This window comes from Rutidosis leptorrhynchoides, chromosome 3 (genome assembly GCF_046630445.1).
Source record: "Rutidosis leptorrhynchoides isolate AG116_Rl617_1_P2 chromosome 3, CSIRO_AGI_Rlap_v1, whole genome shotgun sequence".
In the NCBI taxonomy this organism is placed as follows: Eukaryota; Viridiplantae; Streptophyta; class Magnoliopsida; order Asterales; family Asteraceae; genus Rutidosis; species Rutidosis leptorrhynchoides.
This window is the reverse complement of record NC_092335.1, coordinates 41,720,720-41,746,151: the sequence shown is the minus strand read 5'-3', so window position 1 is coordinate 41,746,151 and position 25,432 is coordinate 41,720,720. Positions and strand designations below refer to the sequence as shown.

Below are 25,432 nucleotides of genomic sequence, written 5' to 3'. Positions count from 1 at the left end.
AACCCAAATGCTATTTTACGCAACGGGTTAAGAAATTATTTTGACTCAGTATATCCAAATATAGGACTTCGTGATTTAGAAAAAGCGGCTAACATGCAACATAAAGAAGCATGTTATGCTTACGGGTTAGTAATGTTCGCTTCTCACCAAAGTGAGAATAAGAACATCGGGCTACAACTATTAAACAAAACGTTCCCTCAAGTGACGGAGTTGGTAATTGGGGTAAGAAATGAGGTTTTTAGGTTATTACAAGACTGTTGGTCATTACGTAACCCTCGTCCCTTTGACGACGTTAAAACACGCTGTCTTATCAACGGCCATAACGGTTATGTTCCACAAGACCAAGGATGGGAAGTAGTCCTAGTAAAACCAGAATGCATGACTTGTTTCTGGACGTATGAATTACGTGTCTTTATTGCCTTTGCTGAACGACTTGTGTACTAACTAGAATTATCTTCACAACTATCTTGTATCAAAGTTATTGTGTGCTATATTTCATGCTTTATGTAAAATAAGCGGTATTGTAAGTTTGTAAAATATTGTATAAAAGTTTGAACGTGAAATATTATTACAATCAGTTTTTCATATAGAATTGTAGTAGTTGAATTGTATATTAGCTACTAAGTATGAACTTAACGGGTAGGTACTACCCGAATTTAAACTTATAAAACGCTAATATGAAGAAAAAGCTTTTATAAATGAGTTCATATTATGCTACGAAATACTATTAACTACTCTTAATATTCTGTATGATTATGTTCCATTTGACTATTTTGAAGGAAATGGCACCGACTACTCGACACACCGTGAATATGAATGAAGAGGAATTCCGTACTTTTCTAGCTTCAAACATAGCCGCAGTACAGGCTGCGCTATATACCAACAATAACCTTGGATCTGGCAGTACAGGAAATCGTGTAGGATGCACCTACAAAGAATTCACTGCCTGCAAACCTTTGGAATTTGATGGAACCGAAGGACCGATCGGATTGAAACGGTGGACCGAGAAGGTCGAATCGGTGTTTGCCATAAGTAAGTGTACTGAAGAGGACAAAGTGAAGTACGCTACGCATACCTTTACAGGTTCTGCGTTAACATGGTGGAATACCTATCTAGAGCAAGTGGGACAAGATGATGCGTACGCACTACCGTGGTCAGCATTCAAGCACTTGATGAACGAGAAGTATCGTCCCAGAACCGAGGTCAATAAGCTCAAGACAGAGCTTAGAGGGTTACGAACCCAAGGATTTGATATTACCACGTACAAAAGACGATTCACAGAATTGTGCCTATTGTGTCCGGGAGCATTCGAAGATGAGGAAGAGAAGATCGACGCGTTTGTGAAAGGATTACCGGAAAGAATCCAAGAAGATATAAGTTCACACGAGCCTGCCTCCATACAACAGGCATGTAGAATGGCTCACAAACTAGTGAACCAGATTGAAGAAAGAATTAAAGAACAGACTGCTGAAGAGGCCAATGTGAAGCAAGTCAAAAGAAAGTGGGAGGAAAACGGTGATAAGAATCACCAATACAACAACAACAACAACAATTACAACAATAATCGCAACAATTATCCCAACAATCGCAACATCAATCGTAACTACAACAAACGGCCCAACAACAACAACAACAACAACAGCAACAGCAACTACAACAATCATCCCAACAACAATAATAACCGCAACAACAATAACAATCAGAAGCAGCTATGCCAAAGGTGTGAAAAGTATCACTCGGGGTTCTGCACCAAATTTTGCAACAAGTGTAAAAGAAATGGTCATAGCGCGGCGAAGTGTGAGGTCTACGGACCAGGGGTTAATAGAACGAAAGGAACAAATGGTGTCGGAACGAGTAATGGCGGAGCAAGTAGTGTCGGAGCAAGTTATGCCAATGTAGTTTGTTATAAATGTGGAAAACCGGGCCACATTATTAGAAATTGCCCGAACCAGGAGAACACGAATGGACAAGGCCGCGGAAGAGTTTTCAATATTAATGCGGCAGAGGCACAGGAAGACCCGGAGCTTGTTACGGGTACGTTTCTTATTGACAATAAATCTGCTTACGTTTTATTTGATTCGGGTGCGGATAGAAGCTATATGAGTAGAGATTTTTGTGCTAAATTAAGTTGTCCATTGACGCCTTTGGATAGTAAATTTTTACTCGAATTAGCAAATGGTAAATTAATTTCAGCAGATAATATATGTCGGAATCGAGAAATTAAACTGGTTAGCGAAACATTTAAGATTGATTTGATACCAGTAGAGTTAGGGAGTTTTGATGTGATAATCGGTATGGACTGGTTGAAAGAAGTGAAAGCAGAGATCGTTTGTTACAAAAATGCAATTCGCATTATACGAGAAAAAGGAAAACCCTTAATGGTGTACGGAGAAAAGGGCAACACGAAGCTACATCTTATTAGTAATTTGAAGGCACAAAAACTAATAAGAAAAGGTTGCTATGCTGTTCTAGCACACGTCGAGAAAGTACAAACTGAAGAAAAGAGCATCAATGATGTTCCCATTGCAAAAGAATTTCCCGATGTATTTCCGAAAGAATTACCGGGATTACCCCCACAGCGATCCGTTGAATTTCAAATAGATCTTGTACCAGGAGCTGCACCAATAGCTCGTGCTCCTTACAGACTCGCACCCAGCGAGATGAAAGAACTGCAAAGCCAATTACAAGAACTTTTAGAGCGTGGTTTCATTCGACCAAGCACATCACCGTGGGGAGCTCCGGTTTTGTTTGTCAAGAAGAAAGATGGTACATTCAGGTTGTGTATCGACTACCGAGACTTGAACAAACTTACCATCAAGAACCGCTACCCACTACCGAGAATCGACGACTTATTTGATCAACTACAAGGCTCGTCTATTTATTCAAAGATTGACTTACGTTCCGGGTATCATCAAATGCGGGTGAAAGAAGATGATATTCCAAAGACTGCTTTCAGAACACGTTACGGTCATTACGAGTTTATGGTCATGCCGTTTGGTTTAACTAATGCACCAGCTGTGTTCATGGACCTTATGAACCGAGTGTGTGGACCATACCTTGACAAGTTTGTCATTGTTTTCATTGATGACATAATTATTTACTCAAAGAATGACCAAGAACACGGTGAACATTTGAGAAAGGTGTTAGAAGTATTGAGGAAGGAAGAATTGTACGCTAAGTTTTCAAAGTGTGCATTTTGGTTGGAAGAAGTTCAATTCCTCGGTCACATAGTGAACAAAGAAGGTATTAAGGTGGATCCGGCAAAGATAGAAACTGTTGAAAAGTGGGAAACCCCGAAAACTCCGAAACACATACGCCAGTTTTTAGGACTAGCTGGTTACTACAGAAGGTTCATCCAAGACTTTTCCAGAATAGCAAAACCCTTGACTGCATTAACGCATAAAGGGAAGAAATTTGAATGGAATGATGAACAAGAGAAAGCGTTTCAGTTATTGAAGAAAAAGCTAACTACGGCACCTATATTGTCATTGCCTGAAGGGAATGATGATTTTGTGATTTATTGTGACGCATCAAAGCAAGGTCTCGGTTGTGTATTAATGCAACGAACGAAGGTGATTGCTTATGCGTCTAGACAATTGAAGATTCACGAACAAAATTATACGACGCATGATTTGGAATTAGGCGCGGTTGTTTTTGCATTAAAGACTTGGAGGCACTACTTATATGGGGTCAAAAGTATTATATATACCGACCACAAAAGTCTTCAACACATATTTAATCAGAAATAACTGAATATGAGGCAGCGTAGGTGGATTGAATTATTGAATGATTACGGCTTTGAGATTCGTTACCACCCGGGAAAGGCAAATGTGGTAGCCGATGCCTTGAGCAGGAAGGACAGAGAACCCATTCGAGTAAAATCTATGAATATAATGATTCATAATAACCTTACTACTCAAATAAAGGAGGCGCAACAAGGAGTTTTAAAAGAGGGAAATTTAAAGGATGAAATACCCAAAGGATCGGAGAAGCATCTTAATATTCGGGAAGACGGAACCCGGTTTAGGTCTGAAAGGATTTGGGTACCAAAATTTGGAGATATGAGAGAAATGGTACTTAGAGAAGCTCATAAAACCAGATACTCAATACATCCTGGAACGGGGAAGATGTACAAGGATCTCAAGAAACATTTTTGGTGGCCGGGTATGAAAGCCGATGTTGCTAAATACGTAGGAGAATGTTTGACGTGTTCTAAGGTCAAAGCTGAGCATCAGAAACCATCAGGTCTACTTCAACAACCCGAAATCCCGGAATAGAAATGGGAAAACATTACCATGGATTTCATCACTAAATTGCCAAGGACTGCAAGTGGTTTTGATACTATTTGGGTAATAGTTGATCGTCTCACCAAATCAGCACATTTCCTGCCAATAAGAGAAGATGACAAGATGGAGAAGTTAGCACGACTGTATTTGAAGGAAGTCGTCTCCAGACATGGAATACCAATCTCTATTATCTCTGATAGGGATGGCAGATTTATTTCAAGATTCTGGCAGACATTACAGCAAGCATTAGGAACTCGTCTAGACATGAGTACTGCCTATCATCCACAAACTGATGGGCAGAGTGAAAGGACGATACAAACGCTTGAAGACATGCTACGAGCATGTGTTATTGATTTCGGAAACAGTTGGGATCGACATCTACCGTTAGCAGAATTTTCCTACAACAACAGCTACCATTCAAGCATTGAGATGGCGCCGTTTGAAGCACTTTATGGTAGAAAGTGCAGGTCTCCGATTTGTTGGAGTGAAGTGGGGGATAGACAGATTACGGGTCTGGAGATTATACAAGAAACTACCGAGAAGATCATCCAAATTCAACAACGGTTGAAAACCGCCCAAAGTCGACAAAAGAGCTACGCTGACATTAAAAGAAAAGATATAGAATTTGAAATCGGAGAGATGGTCATGCTTAAAGTTGCACCTTGGAAAGGCGTTGTTCGATTTGGTAAACGAGGGAAATTAAATCCAAGGTATATTGGACCATTCAAGATTATTGATCGTGTCGGACCAGTAGCTTACCGACTTGAGTTACCTCAACAACTCGCGGCTGTACATAACACTTTCCACGTCTCGAATTTGAAGAAATGTTTTGCTAAAGAGGATCTCACTATTCCGTTAGATGAAATCCAAATCAACGAAAAACTCCAATTCATCGAAGAACCCGTCGAAATAATGGATCGTGAGGTTAAAAGACTTAAGCAAAACAAGATACCAATTGTTAAGGTTCTATGGAATGCTCGTAGAGGACCCGAGTTCACCTGGGAGTGTGAAGATCAGATGAAGAAGAAATACCCGCATCTATTTCCAGAAGATTCGTCAACACCTTCAACAGCTTAAAATTTCGGGACGAAATTTATTTAACGGGTAGGTACTGTAGTGACCCGAACTTTTCCATGTTTATATATATTAATTGAGATTGATATTTACATGATTAAATGTTTCCAACATGTTAAGCAATCAAACTTGTTAAGACTTGATTAATTGAAATATGTTTCATATAGACAATTGACCACCCAAGTTGACCGGCGATTCACGAACGTTAAAACTTGTAAAAACGACTTGATGATATATATATATGGATATACATATGGTTAACATGAGATTATGATAAGTAAGTATCTCCATAAGTATATTAACAATGAGTTATATACATATAAACAAGACTACTAACTTAAGGATTTCGAAACGAGACATATATGTAACGATTATCGTTGTAACGACATTTAAATGTATATATATCATATTAAGATATATTAATATATCATAATATCATGATAATATAATAATTTAACATCTCATTAGATATAATAAACAATGGGTTAACAACATTAATTGAGATCGTTAACTTAAAGGTTTCAAAACAACACTTACATGTAACGACTAACGATGACTTAACGACTCAGTTAAAATGTATATACAAGTAGTGTATTTAGATGTATTAAAATACTTTTGGAAGACTTCAAGACATATATCAAAACACTCATACTTAACGAAAATGGTTACAGTTACTTTTCCATTCTTTTCTTTCATCAAGAATTCTAGTCGTATTCTTACCCGTATTATACACAGCTTCAAAACGTACTTACTATGAGTATATACCAATAGGAACTAGCATGGGATTCCACTCTTGATTATGTCATGTATGACTAATCAATTTTAACTTCTACCATGAGCTAGTCAACTAACTAGAACTCCTTTTAACCCCACTCACCACTCACCAATTACCACTCATCATTCACTCCATTTCACTTCCAATTCTCTTTCTAATTCTCTCTCAACACACATACACTATTATGAATGTATTTTTCCAGTAGTTAATCATCATCTTCATCAAAAAATCACTTCAAGAATCAAGCTATAATCATCATAGGAAGAACACTTCAAGAACACTTCAAAAATCCCTTCAAGTTTACTAATTTACTTCCAAGCTTTCTAATCCATTCCAAGTAATCATCTAAGATCAAGAAACCTTTGTTATATATAGTAGGTTATCTTTCTTATTCAAGGTAATATTCATATCCAAACTTTGATTCAATTTCTATAACTATAAACTATGTTAATTCGAGTAAAAATCTTACTTGAACTTGTTTTTGTGTCATGATCCTACTTCAAGAACTTTCAAGCCATCCAAGATCCTTTGAAGCTAGATCATTTCTTGTCACTTCCAGTAGGTTTATCTACTAAACTTGAGGTAGTAATGATGTTCATAACATCATTCAATTCATATATATAAAACTATCTTATTCGAAGGTTTAAACTCGTAATCACTAGAACATAGTTTAGTTAATTCTAAACTTGTTCGCAAACAAAAGTTAATCCTTCTAACTTGACTTTTAAAATTAACTACACACATGTTCTATATCTATATGATATGCTAACTTAATGATTTAAAACCTGGAAACACGAAAAACACCGTAAAACCGGATTTACGCCGTCGTAGTAACACCGCGGGCTGTTTTGGGTTAGTTAATTAAAAACTATGATAAACTTTGATTTAAAAGTTGTTATTATGAGAAAATGATTTTTATTATGAACATGAAACTATATCCAAAAATTATGGTTAAACTCAAAGTGGAAGTATGTTTTCTAAAATGGTCATCTAGACGTCGTTCTTTCGACTGAAATGACTACCTTTACAAAAATGACTTGTAACTTATTTTTCCGACTATAAACCTATACTTTTTCTGTTTAGATTCATAAAATAGAGTTCAATATGAAACCATAGCAATTTGATTCACTCAAAACGGATTTAAAATGAAGGAGTTATGGGTAAAACAAGATTGGATAATTTTTCTCATTTTAGCTACGTGAAAATTGGTAACAAATCTATTCCAACCATAACTTAATCAACTTGTATTGTATATTATGTAATCTTGAGATACCATAGACACGTATACAATGTTTCGACCTATCATGTCGACACATCTATATATATTTCGGAACAACCATAGACACTCTATATGTGAATGTTGGAGTTAGCTATACAGGGTTGAGGTTGATTCCAAAATATATATAGTTTGAGTTGTGATCAATACTGAGATACGTATACACTAGGTCGTGGATTGATTCAAGATAATATTTATCGATTTATTTCTGTACATCTAACTGTGGACAACTAGTTGTAGGTTACTAACGAGGACAGCTGACTTAATAAACTTAAAACATCAAAATATATTAAAAGTGTTGTAAATATATTTTAAACATACTTTGATATATATGTATATATTGTTATAGGTTCGTGAATCAACCAGTGGCCAAGTCTTACTTCCCGACGAAGTAAAAATCTGTGAAAGTGAGTTAGAGTCCCACTTTTAAAATCTAATATTTTTGGGATGAGAATACATGCAGGTTTTATAAATGATTTACAAAATAGACACAAGTACGTGAAACTACATTCTATGGTTGAATTATCGAAATCGAATATGCCCCTTTTTATTATGTCTGGTAATCTAAGAATTAGGGAACAGACACCCTAATTGACGCGAATCCTAAAGATAGATCTATTGGGCCTAACAAACCCCATCCAAAGTACCGGATGCTTTAGTACTTCGAAATTTATATCATATCCGAAGGGTGTCCCGGAATGATGGGGATATTCTTATATATATGCATCTTGTTAATGTCGGTTACCAGGTGTTCACCATATGAATGATTTTTATCTCTATGTATGGGATGTGTATTGAAATATGAAATCTTGTGGTCTATTGTTACGATTTGATACATATAAGTTAAACCTATAACTCACCAACATTTTTGTTGACGTTTAAAGCATGTTTATTCTCAGGTGAATACTAAGAGCTTCCGCTGTTGCATACTAAAATAAGGACAAGATTTGGAGTCCATGTTTGTATGATATTGTGTAAAAACTGCATTCAAGAAACTGATTTCGATGTAACATATTTGTATTGTAAACCATTATGTAATGGTCGTGTGTAAACAGGATATTTTAGATTATCATTATTTGATAATCTACGTAAAGCTTTTAAACCTTTATTTATGAAATAAAGGTTATGGTTTGTTTTAAAAATGAATGCAGTCTTTGAAAAACGTCTCATATAGAGGTCAAAACCTCGCAACGAAATCAATTAATATGGAACGTTTTTAATCAATAAGAACGGGACATTTCAGTTCAGGCCCACTGTTAACATGAACCGGCCCACTAGAGTAAACTGTTCGAACAGAAGGGTTATGCATGCTGTCATTCACGTTAGGAGGCCCATCTGGGCAGTTAGAATTGCCTCTCAGGCCCGATGTAGCCCAATGAAGAAAAGTGGGCTTGCTACCACTATTGTTTTTAAATCAATTACGAAAATATTCGAGCACCATTTCCTTTACGACCCTTGGATCTTCAACCCACACCCCATTAATATTTAGCCCTCGAATATTGCACTTGTTGTATTTTCTTCTAATGGACGCGTGAAAATATTTTGAGTTCTCATTGCCTTCTAAATTCCACCAGATTCTCGCCTTTTGTTTCATCTTTCCAGATTTTATTTTTTCTTTTTCAATCCAATTTCTACGAGTCTCCAACCAACACTTACGGTCATCGTCACTAATAGCACCCGATTTCGCCAAAGCTTCTAAAGAAGTAGCTTTTTCTTTTAGCCCCTTAATCTCACTTTCTAAATCCCCGAATTCATTTTTACTCCAAGCTCTCAAATCTTTTTTCACATTCTTGAGCTTATCTCTAAAAAGACGATCTTTTTTCGAACTAGTCACCGATTTACTCCACGCATCTTGGATCACCTTCTCAACCCCATCATTTTTTAGCCATTCATCAAAACACTTAAAAGGTTTCAGCCCAAAATCAATAATTTGATCCCGAAGTAACAAGGGACAATGGTCCGAATCCATACGTTCTAACGCAATTACCGAAAGATCTTTCCACAATTTTAAGTACTTGTCATTCACGAGCACACGGTCTAATTTACTAAACTTAATACCATCATCACTAACCCGAGTGAACTTCTTACCATTAATTGGGATTTCAATAAGATTATTCCTTGCAATGAAATCATTAAAACGCGTAGCACGAGAATGATGAAACACACAATTTAACCTATCCGCTTGAAAACGAACTTCATTAAAATCACCACACAACATCCAAGCCGAATCAATAGTCCTAATTCCACATATCAATCTTCTTTCTATCAGTGTGAGGCCCGTAGACATTAACGATTATTGAATCATGCCCCAAGCCGCACCACTTGCCTTGAATTGCTAGAAAAAATTCACAACTAGTCATACTATCCGCTACAAAACTATCAAGATCCCAAATTAAAAGAGTAACCGCATCCAATTGAACAAACCCACAATTACTACTCCCCCACAAAGCATGAACCCAACTATCTTTCAATCCCTTACATTTTGTTTCTTGAAAAGTCGCAATATCCGGCCTTTCTTTACGACAATAATCTTTAACCCACCCGAATTTTCCTTTAACACCGAACCCCCGAATATTCAAAGAAAGAATCTTCATAACAAACAATATAAAAACGAACGAAATAAGCACAAAGGAACTTACATGGGATTGGGGCAAGGCCACCTCAATCCGATTTGTTCCCCAAATTCTTTGAGTTCCACATTATTAATCGACCGACCTCCTTCAAAACTCCCGGAGTTTCCTTTTGAAGCTTGTTTTTTGTTTTTCGAATTCGCCTTCTTGCAACACTTTTTACATTTATGTCTATTATCACAAGAGAAGTTAACACCACTTCTAGCCATGTTCTTCACCCTCATTAGTCTCGAAGAAGTTTTCCAATTCCCCATGGTATTCCAATAACACCCATTACAAAATGATATGTCACCCGATTTACTACACCTAGTGAACGATTTTTTAGAACAAACATTTGTGCATACACATTCATTTCCTTCTCGCTTGTAATATTGCAATTCGACCCATTAACATCAGGTCCATTAACATCATTAAAACTCCCCTTAACATTTACAGGCCCATTTTGCACACAAGGCCCATCTAAATTAACTTTAACTTCTACCGGCCTATTTGGTTCTAACCCCCCACTTGGACCTCCACAATTTGAGCCCCCACCATATGAACCTCCTTTTGGTCCGTTTTTCAAAATTACATGCTGCCCTAATTTCTGCGGCCCCACTTCAGAACAATCTGGTACCCCAGTACCCACGTTACACCTGTCGTTTAAATGGTTCCCCAAATTACTTACATCGTCAGTATCTTCTGTACCAACTGAAGGGTTTTTTGGTTCTTTCCTAGGGTTAGTGTCGTTGTCCACTATCTTTTCCCATGATTCTGAATAACATTCCTTATCCATCCTTTGACTATTATCACAAGTCTCCATCACAACATCGGGACCACCAACAGACTTCGTACATCCCTTCACCCTGATTCCCGATCTTCATCAAAAGAAGTTTTCGGCTGTTTCTCAAATTCGACAACGTTGCCGGAATTTATCTTTTTCGGTAATTGCACCGATTCAGAAATAGAGTCCTCCTCTTCACATTGATCCATATTTATTCCTTTATCAAATGATGCACAACCCTCACAATCACTATCCGATATATCATCTGAGTCTACAAACTCAAAACTTTCATCTGATTCGGAGCTCTGAATGTCACTGTCATCGTCTACCTCACCCCATTCAGGGTAACAAATCTCTTCTTCTTTGATACTGATGAAGTAGATGCGTGATTTGTGTTTAAGTTTTACAGAATCACACACATGATCAGGATTGGCCAGCTTCACAAATACCCTTCCATGATTTAGCTTTTGATTCCCAACCAACTCACAGTTGTCGAGATCATACACCGATCCCCACCATTATGTAATAGAAGTGAAGGTTTTATGATTCCAACAATGGACCGAAACACCTGAATTCTTGAGCCAAGCCATTCTTGCTTCCGGCCACTTTGTGACACCCCACCAATTTGTATTACAGATCCACTTTTTTAAAGGGTGAAATTGTTGGTCAATCACCATGGCAGCAGCTTCTTTGGTTTTGAAAATGAGCAAAAGACCAAGACCTCCAAGTAATTTAAATTGGAAGTCATTATAACCTTCTTCTTTGATTATGTTTTCAAAGTTTTTTAGAGTCGCCATGTTAAGAGCCTCACAAACAATAGCTGAAATGTATACATATTATGTATACTAATTGATAGAGAATTAGGGTGAATGTATTTTATAAAACTGAATGAAAGCGTTGAATGATTCATAATTTTGAATAATTCAAATGTTTCAAATAAAGTTGAAAATGATTAACAATAATCTGTTTGATAATCATTTTATATTAACAATGTAAATGGTGTAAAATTATTCTATTAACTTTTTGCATGCATAAAACACAATGTAGTTTTGATAAATGTTCCTGACATAATTTAAAATTAATATTACATAAAATTCAGTTGATTCATGATTAATAGATTATTTTAACCCTTATTGATTTAAGTGTGAATGTTGAACCGTCTAATAACATAAATAACATAAAGTTTACTAAAGAACCATTCGAACAAGAATTTTTTGTTTACTTTTTGCAAATAGATGTATACATGCAATCAAAAGAATTAATTAGTTGAAAATCACCATAAATTAATTTTGCTCCGGTTCGTAAATTGACGAGTAAATTTCTTTTTTTCTTTTTTTTTTTTTTGTATTCTCTAGGTTAGTGTTTTGTTTATAAGCTAACTAATAATACACTACTAGGCACTAGGATCAACAGATTGGTTTAACGAATTAAATAATTTAATTAACGATAATTTTAAAATACTCATACATGTCGGTTAACTATCCCATTTCAGATGGGGAGATGATATATCCACCATCACTTTTACTCCTTCCACTTGAATTTTCTAAAATACCCTTAAATGATAACTTATATAAATTTTCTGTTAAATATTATTAAGGGATATTTTGAGGAAAATGATTCAAATGATGGTGGATGAAGTAAAAATAGATGTGGAAATATCATCTCCCAGCTTCTAGATGACGATGACCATCATCAAATTGTACAATATCATATGGATTAGTAAAGTCCTTAACTAAAATAGGAAACTAGTTCTTATATTTAGGAACAAGTTAACTTTGATAATAAGTTAACGTTGTCAACAACGAAAATACCAAGTAATTCCATACTCCGTATATCATAATTCAAAATTTGATTACAAAATTGTCGATCCCTATAAATAGTGAAATATTGTGGCATAAACCTCTCACATAAAGTCGATCTCTGGTATAATTTTTTTATCGTGAAATAATTTTAAATAAAGTCGATCTCTAAATAAATCGATCCCTAGTTAACTTCTCTTCATCCCCTCTCTAAACCTCTCCACCGATTTCTCCAAACCAAGATGATGAAATTAGAAGTTGATGGACATCTGTCGTCGCAAATTTTACGTAATACGAAAACTCGGACCTTACGTATTCGATCTTTGAATCAAATAAGAAAACCTGTGGAAAACGCTGAACAGTGGAAGGAATTGACAGCGAAAATTTCGGGTTCTGATGAGGAATTATCTGCTCAATCAAAAGAAGAGATTGAAGACTTATCTGCTCAATCAAAAGAAGAGATTGAAGAAAGAGCAAATTGGTGCTGGTCATTGCAAACTTTAAGTCATAAGGAAGCTGGGATGTCACGTAATCGATCTCGGTACGTGAATCCTGTAAGAAACCCTGTGGTAAACGCTGATCAGTTGAAGGACCTGATGGCAACAAGTTGTGGTTCTGATGATGACTTTTCTCCTCAATTGAAAAAAGAGATTGAAGATAGAGCAAATTGGTGATGTTCATTTAACCGTATCGATGAAGTAAGCGTACCAACATAAACACGTTAATAGCGTTTTATTGGTGTATACAACTACTATAAAACCTAACACATCGTCATCGAAAGGATTTGTCTATATTTCAGTTAGTTTTTAGTCCACATTATTGAAGTCCAAAGGGCCATTGGTGGATTTGGTCAAGATGTTGAGTTCGTCTATTGCATGAAAATAATAAAACGTGAAGTAATATGTTAGTTTTAGTTTTTCAGATTAAAGTTTCTCTTTTGTAAACCCAGAAACTTTTTCCACTGTGTTCTCTTATTTAAGAATTCGTTTCATATTATTTGTGTTCGTGAGGCTTGATTTCAAATATTAATGTTTTACGATTACAACTCAAAGGTTTGTTAAGCTTATTGAACCAGCCACATTGCTATACTCTGCTTAAGGGGTATAAGTGGTTAACTTTTTATAGACTGCTTAAGGGGTATAACTGGTTAACTTTTTATAGAGCTCTGAACGAGTTTGACCCAGACCGAGTTTTCCAAATTTTATTTCTTAGATATAGATTTAGCGTTTCAAATATAATTACATTAATAATGCTCTAGTCTTTAGAATAAAATAATTTAGGAGGTATTGTGTGTATAAATTTTATTTTTCAAAGGTGAAATATATATGGAGTATCATATAATACTAAGAACAAATTACAAAGAATTCAATTTGGACAACAGCCAGCTAACAAGCAAACCAGTACAACCTCAATTATACAAAACAAACTAACTGCACAAGGTAGATGATCCTTCTTTACTAACAGCGATCTTTAATCAACAAACATCCTAAAATAAGTTGTCACATCTCGTGTATAAGTTGGGTATACATGTTTAAGAACTTTCAACCAATTTCGACCAGTTCCAATCTAGCTGATTGACATGTTAGAGTTGAGTAAACTAAAGCATCCATTTCAACCGTACCCTTGTGTTCGTTGTGTGTATGACGTTTATGTTCCACTACATTAGCTGTAGAAATACTAAGCAAGTCATTTAAATTTTTTTGTTCAGAGTTGACTTGTTGATGTGACCCATTTTGAATATAGAAAAAACATGACCCTAATCAACTCTTTGTTAGATTAGGAACACAGTAACGTAGCTTTATGTTGATGTGTTATTTACGTTTTGTTAGCAGGCAGGAACAATAGCGGAGACAGGGATGGGACAGAGGGATGTTCAGCCACCCCCAACAGGCTCAATTCCAATGAAATATTAATAGTCCATATCTAATTATTTTAACAAAGTCTCCTTCAATCATTCATCTAACTTAGTTGTTTGGGTTACCTATCTTCCAAACATCAATACGGAGTAATATTAATTAAAACATATCGTACAAGTGTACTTATCAATTATTTATATGGGTCATATCAGTTTTCATACTACAAATTTTATAGTAGCATTTTTTATTGCTTAATAGTTACCAAAGTTTCGTAAAGTATAATCTATCAATATATGTATTAAACAAATAAAATAGCTTATACATACATAGGAAGTTGGTCTTTTTATTTTTATTCGGTTTGTCTCTTTCAATTGGCGAGTAAGCCTTCTCTATCGTCAAATTCTGACTCCGCCCCTGGAGAGGAAGAGAATAGTAAGCAAGTCATGAAGAAAACAAAAGTTCATTAACCTTTGAAAGTTAATCTTATAATAATCGCGATTCTTTTGATTTTTACTTCAACTTGTACACAAAGTTTATTAACCATCAACAAGTCATCTATTACTGATCTTGCTTGAGGTGATTCCTCTAGACTCCTAAACCAAGATGATAATTAGATTAGACCATGGTATTAATACAGTAATATGAATTATTGTGTTAGCGAAATTGGCCGACACGTTAAAGTTCATATCTTGGAGCACCCTTCATACAAATCTTCAACTCACAAGGGACAACAACAACAACAAAACTCAATTCCACAAAAGTGAGGTGTGGGAGAGGTAAGATGTGGACAATTATTCCCCTATTCTAGAATAAAGAGAAGTTATTTCTCTACCCAAAGTGAAACACCCTAAGAGTAGAGAAAGTCCTCCTCTCAATATTTTATGGATAGAGAGATTGCTTCTGAATGGACATTCGGCCAATAAGTAGGTTATATAAAAAAAAGTGTGAGACGCCATGAAAATGATAGAATCAAATTTCTATGAGTTTTCAACATGTCCGAAGTTCAATTTAGGATCTAAACGACAGTCAAGAAATCAAATCTTACCTTGTCAGAATGTCCTCCCTTACAACAGATCATTATCGTATAACTTGCATGAATGTCAAGACTACATTCATAAGTCTTTTTTGTACCAACTAGGCAACTTTAATAAATAGGCATAAGGAATGATAATTATGAACACAAACGGATAAAATCAACGTGAACAAGAATTAATATGGGAGAACCAAAAACTTCATTGATCCTTAATTAATTACTCCGTATTATGAACACAAGAGAAGAAAAAAAAAACAAGTGTCCATTGTTATGGCTTAGCTTGTAATGTGATTCACATATTTCTTAATTAACGTTTTACCAATTACCTTTACCATACACTAACCACTCCCGCTAGTAATCTACCAAAATATGATTCAACCCATTAACGGTTTCTGTTAATACTGCCGGATTTGTGATTACACTGCGGGGCGTGCTATGTCAGCACGACCGCTCATGGTTTCATTGTCCATGCTGGCAGTGCGGCCCTTCCCGTTCCTTAGTTCATGTTTTCAAAAGTCAAATATGTTAATTTGGTCAAAGTAAAGTATGAAGATATCACCATCGGTCTAAATTTACCCGAGGTTGGTTATTGTAAAACAAATTTTATGGTAAGCATATAAGAAATAATCACAAAGCAACACACAACAATCTAGCTACATCCTACAACATTTAGAAATAGTTTTAACATTTAATCTATTGTAAGGCTGTAGAACTCGGAATTACTCGGTGATTTCTTGATTTTTGGAGATATTTGAGTCGAGTAATCAAACTCGGCCAAAACTCATAATTATTCATGAAATCTATCAAAGTCAAAATCTATCTATCTATATCTATACTATATATTAAAACGCAAACTTGATGATGTCATTAAAAAGCTTTTTCTAAACTTAAAAAAATTCAAAATTAAAAAGGAAAATTTTTAAGACATCCATGGTAATATCATTAAAGTAAGTATTTTATATTTAAAAAAAATAAAAATATTAAACAAATGTACAATATGAGAAACATTATGTACAACTTTATGGTAAAATACTAAAATGTCTCCATGACCATATGTACAATATTTGAAGCACAATGTACAACCATTATGATAAAACACCCCATAACTATATGTACAATATTTGAAGCATTATGTACAACCTTATGATAAAGGGTTAATTTATAATGGTGTCAAATAACCTCTAAAAAATTGTGCTTTAATTTATTGATATTTTTCGGGTTTTTAAATCTTGGTTGGTTCTCTTTAATTGAGCATAGATAATGTGCACAAAAACACCGCATTATAAGATTTGAATGACATAGAAAACGTGAGTAAAATGTTATTTATGTTATTCAAGTTTCATGGTATTGTGTATTATATTAGTTATGTAGAACTCTACAATGGCTAAAATGAGTAATTTACATGTTTAAAATGGGTACTTTTGAATTAAGCAACATCGTTTCGTATTATGTTCAATGATAAGTAATTTAATATTATGGTATTGTTTAGTTGTTTAAATGTCATTAAATTGTAGTCTTAGTGAAAGGTTAGTTTGACCTATTTAGTTTGCAAATATTCGATATAGTTTGTCAGTAGCTTTGTACAATGGTTAACTGGCACATCTCTATTTCACCACCTTACATGAGTCGCTTTTTGTTACAACCAAAAAATAGAATACATAATAATGATGGATTATGAGTATTGCTAATGAAATTTACTTTTGAATAATGGTCCTATACAATAATGAACTCTAAGTAGAAAAAATATCTAATGTTTGTGTTTTAAACTTGATCATTCCATTGTTTTATTTTCATAAGGTATGAATTATATCTACGGATATTGTATCAAAGATATTAAACATGTTTGGTGGTTGAACTTAGGATTTAGTTGTAGATGTTCTTATGTAAATATACATCATTAATGAATTCAAATTGCCACCTAAAATGACTTGAAGTTATGATTTCGTTTTCTATTTCAATTTTTATATCTTTTCTTGAACAAACCTGTGAATTCACGGATCTCTAAGTAGTTGCTAAACATTTGACTACTCCCAAAAAAAAGTCCCTTTTGAGAACCACGAGTAGTGAATTTACATCCTTGATTTTAACATAATGCAAAAATATAGCATAGATTTTAATGAGTTACATTTTCACATGGTATTAGGCTAATAGACTCATGGGTGGGCCTTGGCCCATTAATAATTTGCGTATAGATTTGAGATAGACGACGAGGTTAGGTTTTAATTGCCGGGGGAGTTTCAATGTTGGAAATTGTATTGTTTTCAAGTGTCAGTTTTGAGTCAGTACTGGATTGTGCAATGGTTGAGTTGTAAATGGTTTGAGTTGTAACAGGGCTTACCTTCAAATGTTAGTCAAATAGATCGTCTCTCTATCGGTTAGACTATCAGCTCTCATACAAACTTGGAACTCATCGGGGTAAATCATTTTGACCATCTTATCTGTTTTTTTGGAAGAAAAAAAAATAGCATAGTACGGAGTATTTGTTTCAAGTATAGGGGTGATTTAGTACACTAACCCATAGTAATATATTGTCAATTTCCCGCCCCTTTCTCTCATCTCAAATTAAGCTAAGTACACCAACTCCACTACATTTCACACCTCCATATTTTTATCCGGCACACCTGAAAATTCACATACATACAAACTGTGAAGACATGTTTAACACCTCAACTATACTCTCAATAACTCTATTACTTACACTTCCACTTTTATTCTTCTATTCATCTCATATCCTCCCTCCCAAACACCCCCTAATTCCACAACCAACCGATACTTCACTTTCCCGGCGAGCCATCCTTTCTTCCATCCACCCACTCACTGAGTCAACTCGCACTAACTCACCACCCAAAATCGCTTTCTTATTTCTCACCAACACTGATCTCCACTTTGCACCTTTATGGCAGAAATTCTTTCATCCCAAACACCAAAATCTATACAATATATACGTACACGCCTACCCTACTTCCGCCGTTAAAAACCCCGGCGGCGTTTTCAACAACCGTTTCATCGCCGCCAAGAAAACCCGACGTGCTTCCCCTACCTTAATCTCCGCCGCACGACGCCTCCTTTCCGCTGCCATACTTGACGACCCTTCAAATTACTATTTTGCCCTCGTTTCACAAACTTGCATACCTTTACATTCCTTTCACTACACCTACAAAACCCTTTTTCATGATTCACAGAAACCCACTGAGGCAACTCGGTACGGACCTCTGCTTAGTTACATCGAAGTGTTGTCGGAAGAACCCCAGTTGTGGGACCGGTACAACGCTAGAGGTGAAAACGTGATGCTCCCGGAGGTACCGTTTGATAAGTTCCGGGTCGGGTCTCAGTTTTTCATTTTGACCCGAAAACATTCGTTAATGGTAGTTAGTAACGATCCATCTGATCTCTCAATCAATACTTCTCAAGGTACCGTTAACTCCATCCCTTCAATGTATGAATATTTTTTCTCATAACATAATCTAACATTTAGACGAGGTTCATGCATTCCTATTAATAGTGTTAATAGTGTTCTTAAATTGATCCATTGCACATTATATTCATGCGGTCATTATAAATTCATTTTGCATACCTTCCTTCCGCATATATTATGCGGAAATTATATATGCGCATGCGCTCATATGATTGACATATAACGAGATATTGGAAGTAGTTTATTTATAACTAATCAAAATTGTCTGTTATGTTTGGCAGGTTTACTATCTTTGTATATACTGAAGCTTTTAATGTGAAGAGAAAGGATTCGAAGTGTGCAATTGTAGCAGAAAGAAAGACCCAAGCTCAATCTTAATTGTCTATATCAGCTTGTGTGTTATCTTGCTTTATCACAACGTGTAAAATTAATACGCAATATTTACTTTTTAAGTAGTATACCCGTATTAAGTAATCAAGCAAATTTTTTTCCTTATAAAAATTACAATTAATTAATTATAGAAAATTGATGGTTTTTTTTTAAGACCAAAAAATGAGAAACTTCCTATAATTGGGACTTCTCACCAAAAGTGAAAACCGAAAAGTCCTTCAGAGGTACGAGAAAACGACTACAACTCGGGATTACCTTGCACCTAGAAATAAAACACAACCAAAAGAACAAAAGCAATCTAGAGGCGAACCGAAAGACAAAAGGCCAAGTCATCTAAACCAGGCAACAATCAAAACATGAACAAACAAAGACAACTAGTGACGCACGCAGAAATTTTTTCAAACGGGGGCGAAATTTTTTAAAGCGTAGCAAATATTCTTGAGTAAAATATGCAGGTTTTTGAGCAAAATACGGAGGTTTTTAAGTAAAATACGGAGTCTTTTGAGCAAAATACAGAGACTTTGGGGCAAAAATATGGAGACTTTTGGACAAAAAAATCCACTGGCGCCAAAATCGAAATATCTAAAATTTTTAAACTGAAAATTATATAATCCACTGGGCGTGGGCGCCTCACCCTGCCCCCACATATTTCCGCCACCGAAGACAACAATAAACCACTAAGTCATCCTAACCCAAAAACATCCAAACCCAAAAAGATACAAGAAAACAACTACAACCCAAGTCTAGAAAACAAAATACAACAATACTATACTAAGAACAAAAGCTATCTAGGAGCGAACCGAAAGACAAAATGCCAAGCCAACTAAACCGGGCAACAACCCAAACGTGAACAAACAAAGCTAACAATAAACCATTAAATCGCCCTGACTCAAAACAACCCAAAGGTTGGAAACTCCCTGCTTAGAGTGAGAATCGAACCTGGGTAGTTTGATACTTGGTCACGTCTCACATTTCTTCCAGTGATGCTCTCATCACGCTAACAACACTTTCCTTCCATTACGTCGCATTGTGGTGTGATAGAGGTATTGACCCTATCATGTTGCGTTAATAAAAGTTTTAGTATATAAGTATATATTTCGAGATGACTATAAATGGGGATGAAAACATCTCAATTAAATTGAATTGTGTCCATTCATGATCTATCCGGTTAACTTTAACATGAGAAATCTTTGACAAAAATAATAATTTCACTCCAAATGCTAAAAGGCAAGGTTGCAAAATTCGCTATTCGGGGATTAATCGGTCGGGACTTTCGAAGGATTAATCAGTAATTCGGAGATTAATCGGGGATTAATCGGATTGTACTGTATACATTTAAATATTAAATTTCAAAAATTATATATGTAAATATGGAAAAAAACCATAAATATAAAAATAAACTTTAACATAATTGTCTAAAATTAATTATTTTGCTCAAAACTATAAAGCTCTAGTGTAAATTCATGTTAAAATGTTAATCGTTTTTTACTTTAACCGACTTTGATTACCAAATTCGATTTTAATCCATCAATTGACGTTGACCGTTTAATTAAACGGATTTTTGAAAATCGGAACGGATTGCTCTTAAAAATGATTAATCGGAGATTAATCGGCGAGTAATCGGGTTTTTTAGAACACTGTTAAAAGGTTTCTAATTTGAACCCATTGGTTAATTTAACATGAAAAACCAACTTTTGACAATATAATTTTACTCAAAATGCTAAAAGGTTAATAATTTGAACCCACTTGTAGAAAAAGTGCCAACGAGCCAGTGCGTAAAGAGGTAAAAGCGTGGCGGCTTAAATCTCTCGCTCATTTTCAGGTCACAATAAAATAGACCTATACATACACCAATTGTATGTATCTATGTATCACTCTCTACACATCCCATTACTATCACTCTCTCGATAATCGTAAAGGTACGTCAAATTTCTTACAATTTCTTCGTTTATAAACACATTCTTTTTCCGATTCTATACATGCTTCCTGTGCCTGACCCTTTGTTTCCATAATTTGGAGAATAATCGATTTTGGTTTTGATTTTTTTTTTCTGTATGATGTTTTGATGAGCTTAGGGTTAGTGTGCTTCGATTACTGCTAATTTGTTGTATATTTCTACATTTTAAGTTTCTAAATTAGGTTTTAAATTAGTTATAACCAAAATGTGTGTGTTTACGTACATAAATGCGGGTTTATTTTGTTGTTAAACAAGGTATGTAAATTCAAAATCATTGCTCATTTCAAACTTTCCATGAAATACAAATTGTTGACTTTGGTCAAACTTTATAATCCGCACACAGAATGATGTTGCTGGTTAATTTTACAACAAAATCTGTATAATCCATCAATTTTACATATCTTGTTTCTTAATTTGAAACAGTGAGTATTTGATTGTTGTTCTTGATGAATCGTTGAGTTAGGTGACTGACAGATAATTAGGTCTTTTAGTACCAAAGTTTTTTGAAATGAAACTGGTTAAGCTTCCTGTTATTTGTTATCAGTATTTATAATTACATTTTTGTTTGAAAAAAAATGGTGTTACAAACCTAGGTGACAGTTCATTCGAGACCAAAAAACTCGTAAACCAGGAAATCAATCATGACTCTTAGATCAAAATTTGGATGATACAGATTGACTCTAACCGTGTTGGATCACATGTGATTAGAATCATTATTTGATACAAGTTTTTAGGGGACTCAAATGAACTAACCTTCTAAACTTTTAGTGTATGTATATATATATATATATACAAGAATAAATGTAGAAGTACTTATATCTGATAGAACATATAGCTCCTAGCAATGTGCTATACAAAATATTATGTATACATTTATTTATTGTTTAAATGGCTAAAGGAGCAACAATATCTGACACACCAACTCAATCTGTTTAATGTGTGTAGTCAAAGGTACCACCCATTCAAATTGTCTTAGTGATCTTTTGAATTGTTGTTGGATGTACATTGCACATGTCAACAATAAATATTAAAAGGAACTCATTACTATATTTGTTAAGCAAAATATTTAGCAACAGATGTATTATTTAAGTGTATGTATTTGACCTTTTTATTAATTTGTTGCAGAAATTTGAAGTGGGAAAAAATGTCAAGGCAACCGCAACTTCCACCTCGTTGCCCAATTTCAAAGACAAAGTCTCTTGATCCTCCATCTTCAGTCACTTGGAACGATGAAAAGTATCATTTGCGACGCCAAAAGTCGGTGTCACAAAGTGTTGATTTCGACGAGCAGCCAGCATGGTTTGATGATTTGTTGGGTGATTGGGACCCGGGATTTAAAATAAACACGCATCGTCGTGCAGCTAGTGATTCTGAAACTGTTTCGGATGGTCTTGTTGACTTGTCAAGTGTGAAGACTGAAGAAGAAGAAGATAATGGTAAAAATGCTGCTGTTACTGTATTGGAATCAGCTTGTGTATATGGTCCTAATTCACCACGAGCTAAGGAGAAAGATTCTAGTAAAGAGAATGCTGTAGTTTCATTTTTATCTGAGTATGCAACTCATGGTCCAATGCAGTTTGTTAATTCAGATGTTTTCGTTTCTGGATCAGTAAAAGAGTCATCTGATGAAGTAAATTTGGATGATAAACCGTTTAAAAGGTCAGGTTATTAACTGTTTCATATGATTGTTGATGCATAGTCATGTTGGTTTCAAATGTGCAACTTTTGTTACTAGTCTATTATTTTGATAATTAAATTTCTAGTCATTTTAATGTTTAGTTAAAGTCTGTATCTTTAGTTTAGAAGTAGGCTTACTGTTATGCTAAATTTGTGGTGCTGATTTCGTAGGCACTCTGCACAACGGTCACGAGTACGTAAACTTCAGTATATAGCTGAACTGGAGAGAACTGTAGAAAATTTTCAGGTAAGACCGGTAGAAAAGGTCGAGTAATACTATACCTGGCAATTAAGACCCATACTCTCAAATTTGGGTCAAGCTTTCGGGTCAATCGGGTCTTAAAAAAATTAGGCCTGGCAATGTCAACCAATACTTAAAAGGTGTGATGAGTTTTCCTTCAATTTATTGGGTCTTATACAAAATATAAAAGAACGGGTCCAATGGGTATCAAATTCTAAAGTTCTAGATAGGTCTAGTGGGTCATGTGAATGAGTCAAATGGGTCGAGCATAACAAGATTTATCCGTCAATCATTTATGAAAGCATTAATGGTTATATCAATTATTATTATTATGTATATTAATAATAAGTTAATATTTTCTTATATATGTAATAAATAATTTAATAAATAATAATAATAATAAATAATATAATAAATGTAAAAGTACATGACATGTTTGGACCTATTTCACCCATTATCCATTTCAACGTGTTACCCAAACCGACCCGACCTGACCCGTTTGGACCCGTTTAATTTTTTTACCCGTTTCACCCATGACCCATTTCAACCCAAAACCGCTTTGACTCGTTACCCAAACGGACCCAACCTGACCCGTTTGCCAGGTATAAGTAATAGATGTGGTAATCTAGTGTGATATCTTTTACGACTGGAGCTCTATTATTGATATGACAAGTTTCATGATTTTTGCTGCAGAATATCGTGTCAGAATTGGCCGTTAGAGTTGATTCTATATTAGAGCAGCGTGCTTATTTATCATTGGAGAACACGCAGCTAAAACAGCAGTTGGCTAGGTTGCAGCAGGAGAAGTTTGTTATGGAACGTAAGTTTCATCTAATTTATAATCACAGAAAATTATTTTTGTTATCTGATTTCAAATATAATAAAATGTTGATATCTACAGGCCAGTACCAGGTTATGAAAAATGAAGCTGAGGGATTGAAACAACGTGTGGCGTTATCACGCAGTAGCAGCAAGGTAAAAACTCAGTTTAGGCCAATTTCTACTGGTGATAAGGAGAAGTTGCATGTAGAAGCTACTTGGAATATGATTGATATGGGGAAGCTTCATATTAACTGAAGAAACTTGTAACATCCCGCCTTTTTCCATTTACTTTTCCGTTATACTAATATAAAGTCCGTTATATGTTTATAACATCTCCCGTTGATACGCGTTTTAAATTATCTCGTTTAGGTAATTCCCGCACCCGAACGAAAGTTGAGGGACTAAACTTGACAAGGGATCAAACCCTTGACTAGGTCAAAGGGTCAAACCCCTTTCACCCATTCATTTCCACCTCCATCTCTCTCTCTTTCTCTCTAGCAAGAACACACACACCCAAAACCAAATTCATTCAATCATCATCTAAATTCGATCTAGGAGGCTTACAACAAAATAAACTACATATTTGTGATCCTCTCTTCATCCTCTTCATTTTGGTACCAACTTCATCTCATTTGGGTAACTTTCTAAAATCACTAGATTTTGTGTTCTTGATGTTTTTAACTTATAAAAGTGTTAATTAGTGTCTATGGCTCAAGTCTAACACGAATATATGATTTATATGCTCGATCTCGTTGTTTTAGTGTAACTAGCACGAACTTGAATTTTGGTGTGTTGTTCTTGAATTTTGGATGATCATATGTTGTTAGATGTTAAAAGTTGATGTTTTAATTGTGTTACTAGCATCACTAGCTTCAATTTGATGTATAGGTTGCCTTAGAAAACTTCATGAACTTGATTAGTGATTTTGGTGAATTTGGGTTAGGGTTTGATGAACTTGAAATGGACTTTTGATGCATTGAATGCCATGGATTATTATTGGTAAGTGTTTAGTTGGATTGTATGCTTGATTACCTTCGAAACGGCATATCATTCATGTAAATTGGTTGCCCGCATCATTGAATTGCATTTATGAACTTGTATGCGGTTAATGTTAAGCATTAGATGCGGTTTTGGTTGTTGTAATAGGTAGATTGATTGATGAAATGTGTTTAGTTGTTTTCCTCGTCAAATTACCTTCCCAACGGTATAAGATATTTGTCTTGATTGTTTGCGGATCATAAATGGTGATTGTTTGAAGTTAGGTTCGTGCATAAAACTTAAAAACTGCCAGAATTATCTGCACAGGTACCCGCGCGGCGCGCCATATACCCGCGCGGCGCGCCGATTGGGTCTGTCCAACTTGATCAATTTTCGAATAATGTTTGCTATGCTACGCACCTCCGATTCACATGTAACTTGTCCTAGCATGCTCATACAT

The 25,432-nt window shown here is 35.1% G+C and overlaps 3 protein-coding genes across 3 annotated transcripts; 2 read left to right on the top strand and 1 right to left on the bottom strand.

Annotated features, from left to right (window-relative positions):
- Nucleotides 1-8,825: 8,825 nt before the first annotated feature.
- Nucleotides 8,826-10,250, bottom strand: LOC139899910 (uncharacterized). The gene is made up of 3 exons (XM_071882735.1): nt 10,110-10,250; nt 9,774-9,999; nt 8,826-9,673 (listed from the first exon to the last, which is right to left on the bottom strand). The coding sequence occupies exons 1-3, from the start codon at nt 10,248-10,250 to the stop codon at nt 8,826-8,828; spliced, it is 1,215 nt and encodes a 404-aa protein (XP_071738836.1).
- A 7,818-nt stretch (nt 10,251-18,068) lies between these two features.
- LOC139899909 (glycosyltransferase BC10-like) lies at nt 18,069-19,285 on the top strand. The gene is made up of 2 exons (XM_071882734.1): nt 18,069-18,928; nt 19,189-19,285. Exons 1-2 carry the CDS (start codon nt 18,147-18,149, stop codon nt 19,283-19,285), a joined length of 879 nt encoding a protein of 292 aa, XP_071738835.1. The 5' UTR covers nt 18,069-18,146.
- A 1,853-nt stretch (nt 19,286-21,138) lies between these two features.
- On the top strand, nt 21,139-24,249 carry LOC139895997 (uncharacterized). Its single transcript, XM_071878570.1, has 5 exons — nt 21,139-21,216; nt 22,380-22,913; nt 23,103-23,178; nt 23,866-23,992; nt 24,074-24,249. The coding sequence occupies exons 2-5, from the start codon at nt 22,399-22,401 to the stop codon at nt 24,247-24,249; spliced, it is 894 nt and encodes a 297-aa protein (XP_071734671.1). The 5' UTR covers nt 21,139-21,216; nt 22,380-22,398.
- Nucleotides 24,250-25,432: the final 1,183 nt, after the last annotated feature.

Coding starts and splice junctions, on each gene's coding strand:
- LOC139899910 (XM_071882735.1), bottom strand. CDS start 10,250: ATGGCTAGAAGTGGTGTTAACTTCTCTTGTGATAATAGACATAAATGT. Junction 10,000..10,109: donor GAGGTCGGTCGATTAATAAT/GTGGAACTCAAA, acceptor TTTGTTATGAAG/ATTCTTTCTTTGAATATTCG. Junction 9,674..9,773: donor TGATAGTTTTGTAGCGGATA/GTATGACTAGTT, acceptor TCACACTGATAG/AAAGAAGATTGATATGTGGA.
- LOC139899909 (XM_071882734.1), top strand. CDS start 18,147: ATGTTTAACACCTCAACTATACTCTCAATAACTCTATTACTTACACTT. Junction 18,929..19,188: donor GTTAACTCCATCCCTTCAAT/GTATGAATATTT, acceptor TATGTTTGGCAG/GTTTACTATCTTTGTATATA.
- LOC139895997 (XM_071878570.1), top strand. CDS start 22,399: ATGTCAAGGCAACCGCAACTTCCACCTCGTTGCCCAATTTCAAAGACA. Junction 22,914..23,102: donor GATGATAAACCGTTTAAAAG/GTCAGGTTATTA, acceptor CTGATTTCGTAG/GCACTCTGCACAACGGTCAC. Junction 23,993..24,073: donor GGAGAAGTTTGTTATGGAAC/GTAAGTTTCATC, acceptor TGATATCTACAG/GCCAGTACCAGGTTATGAAA.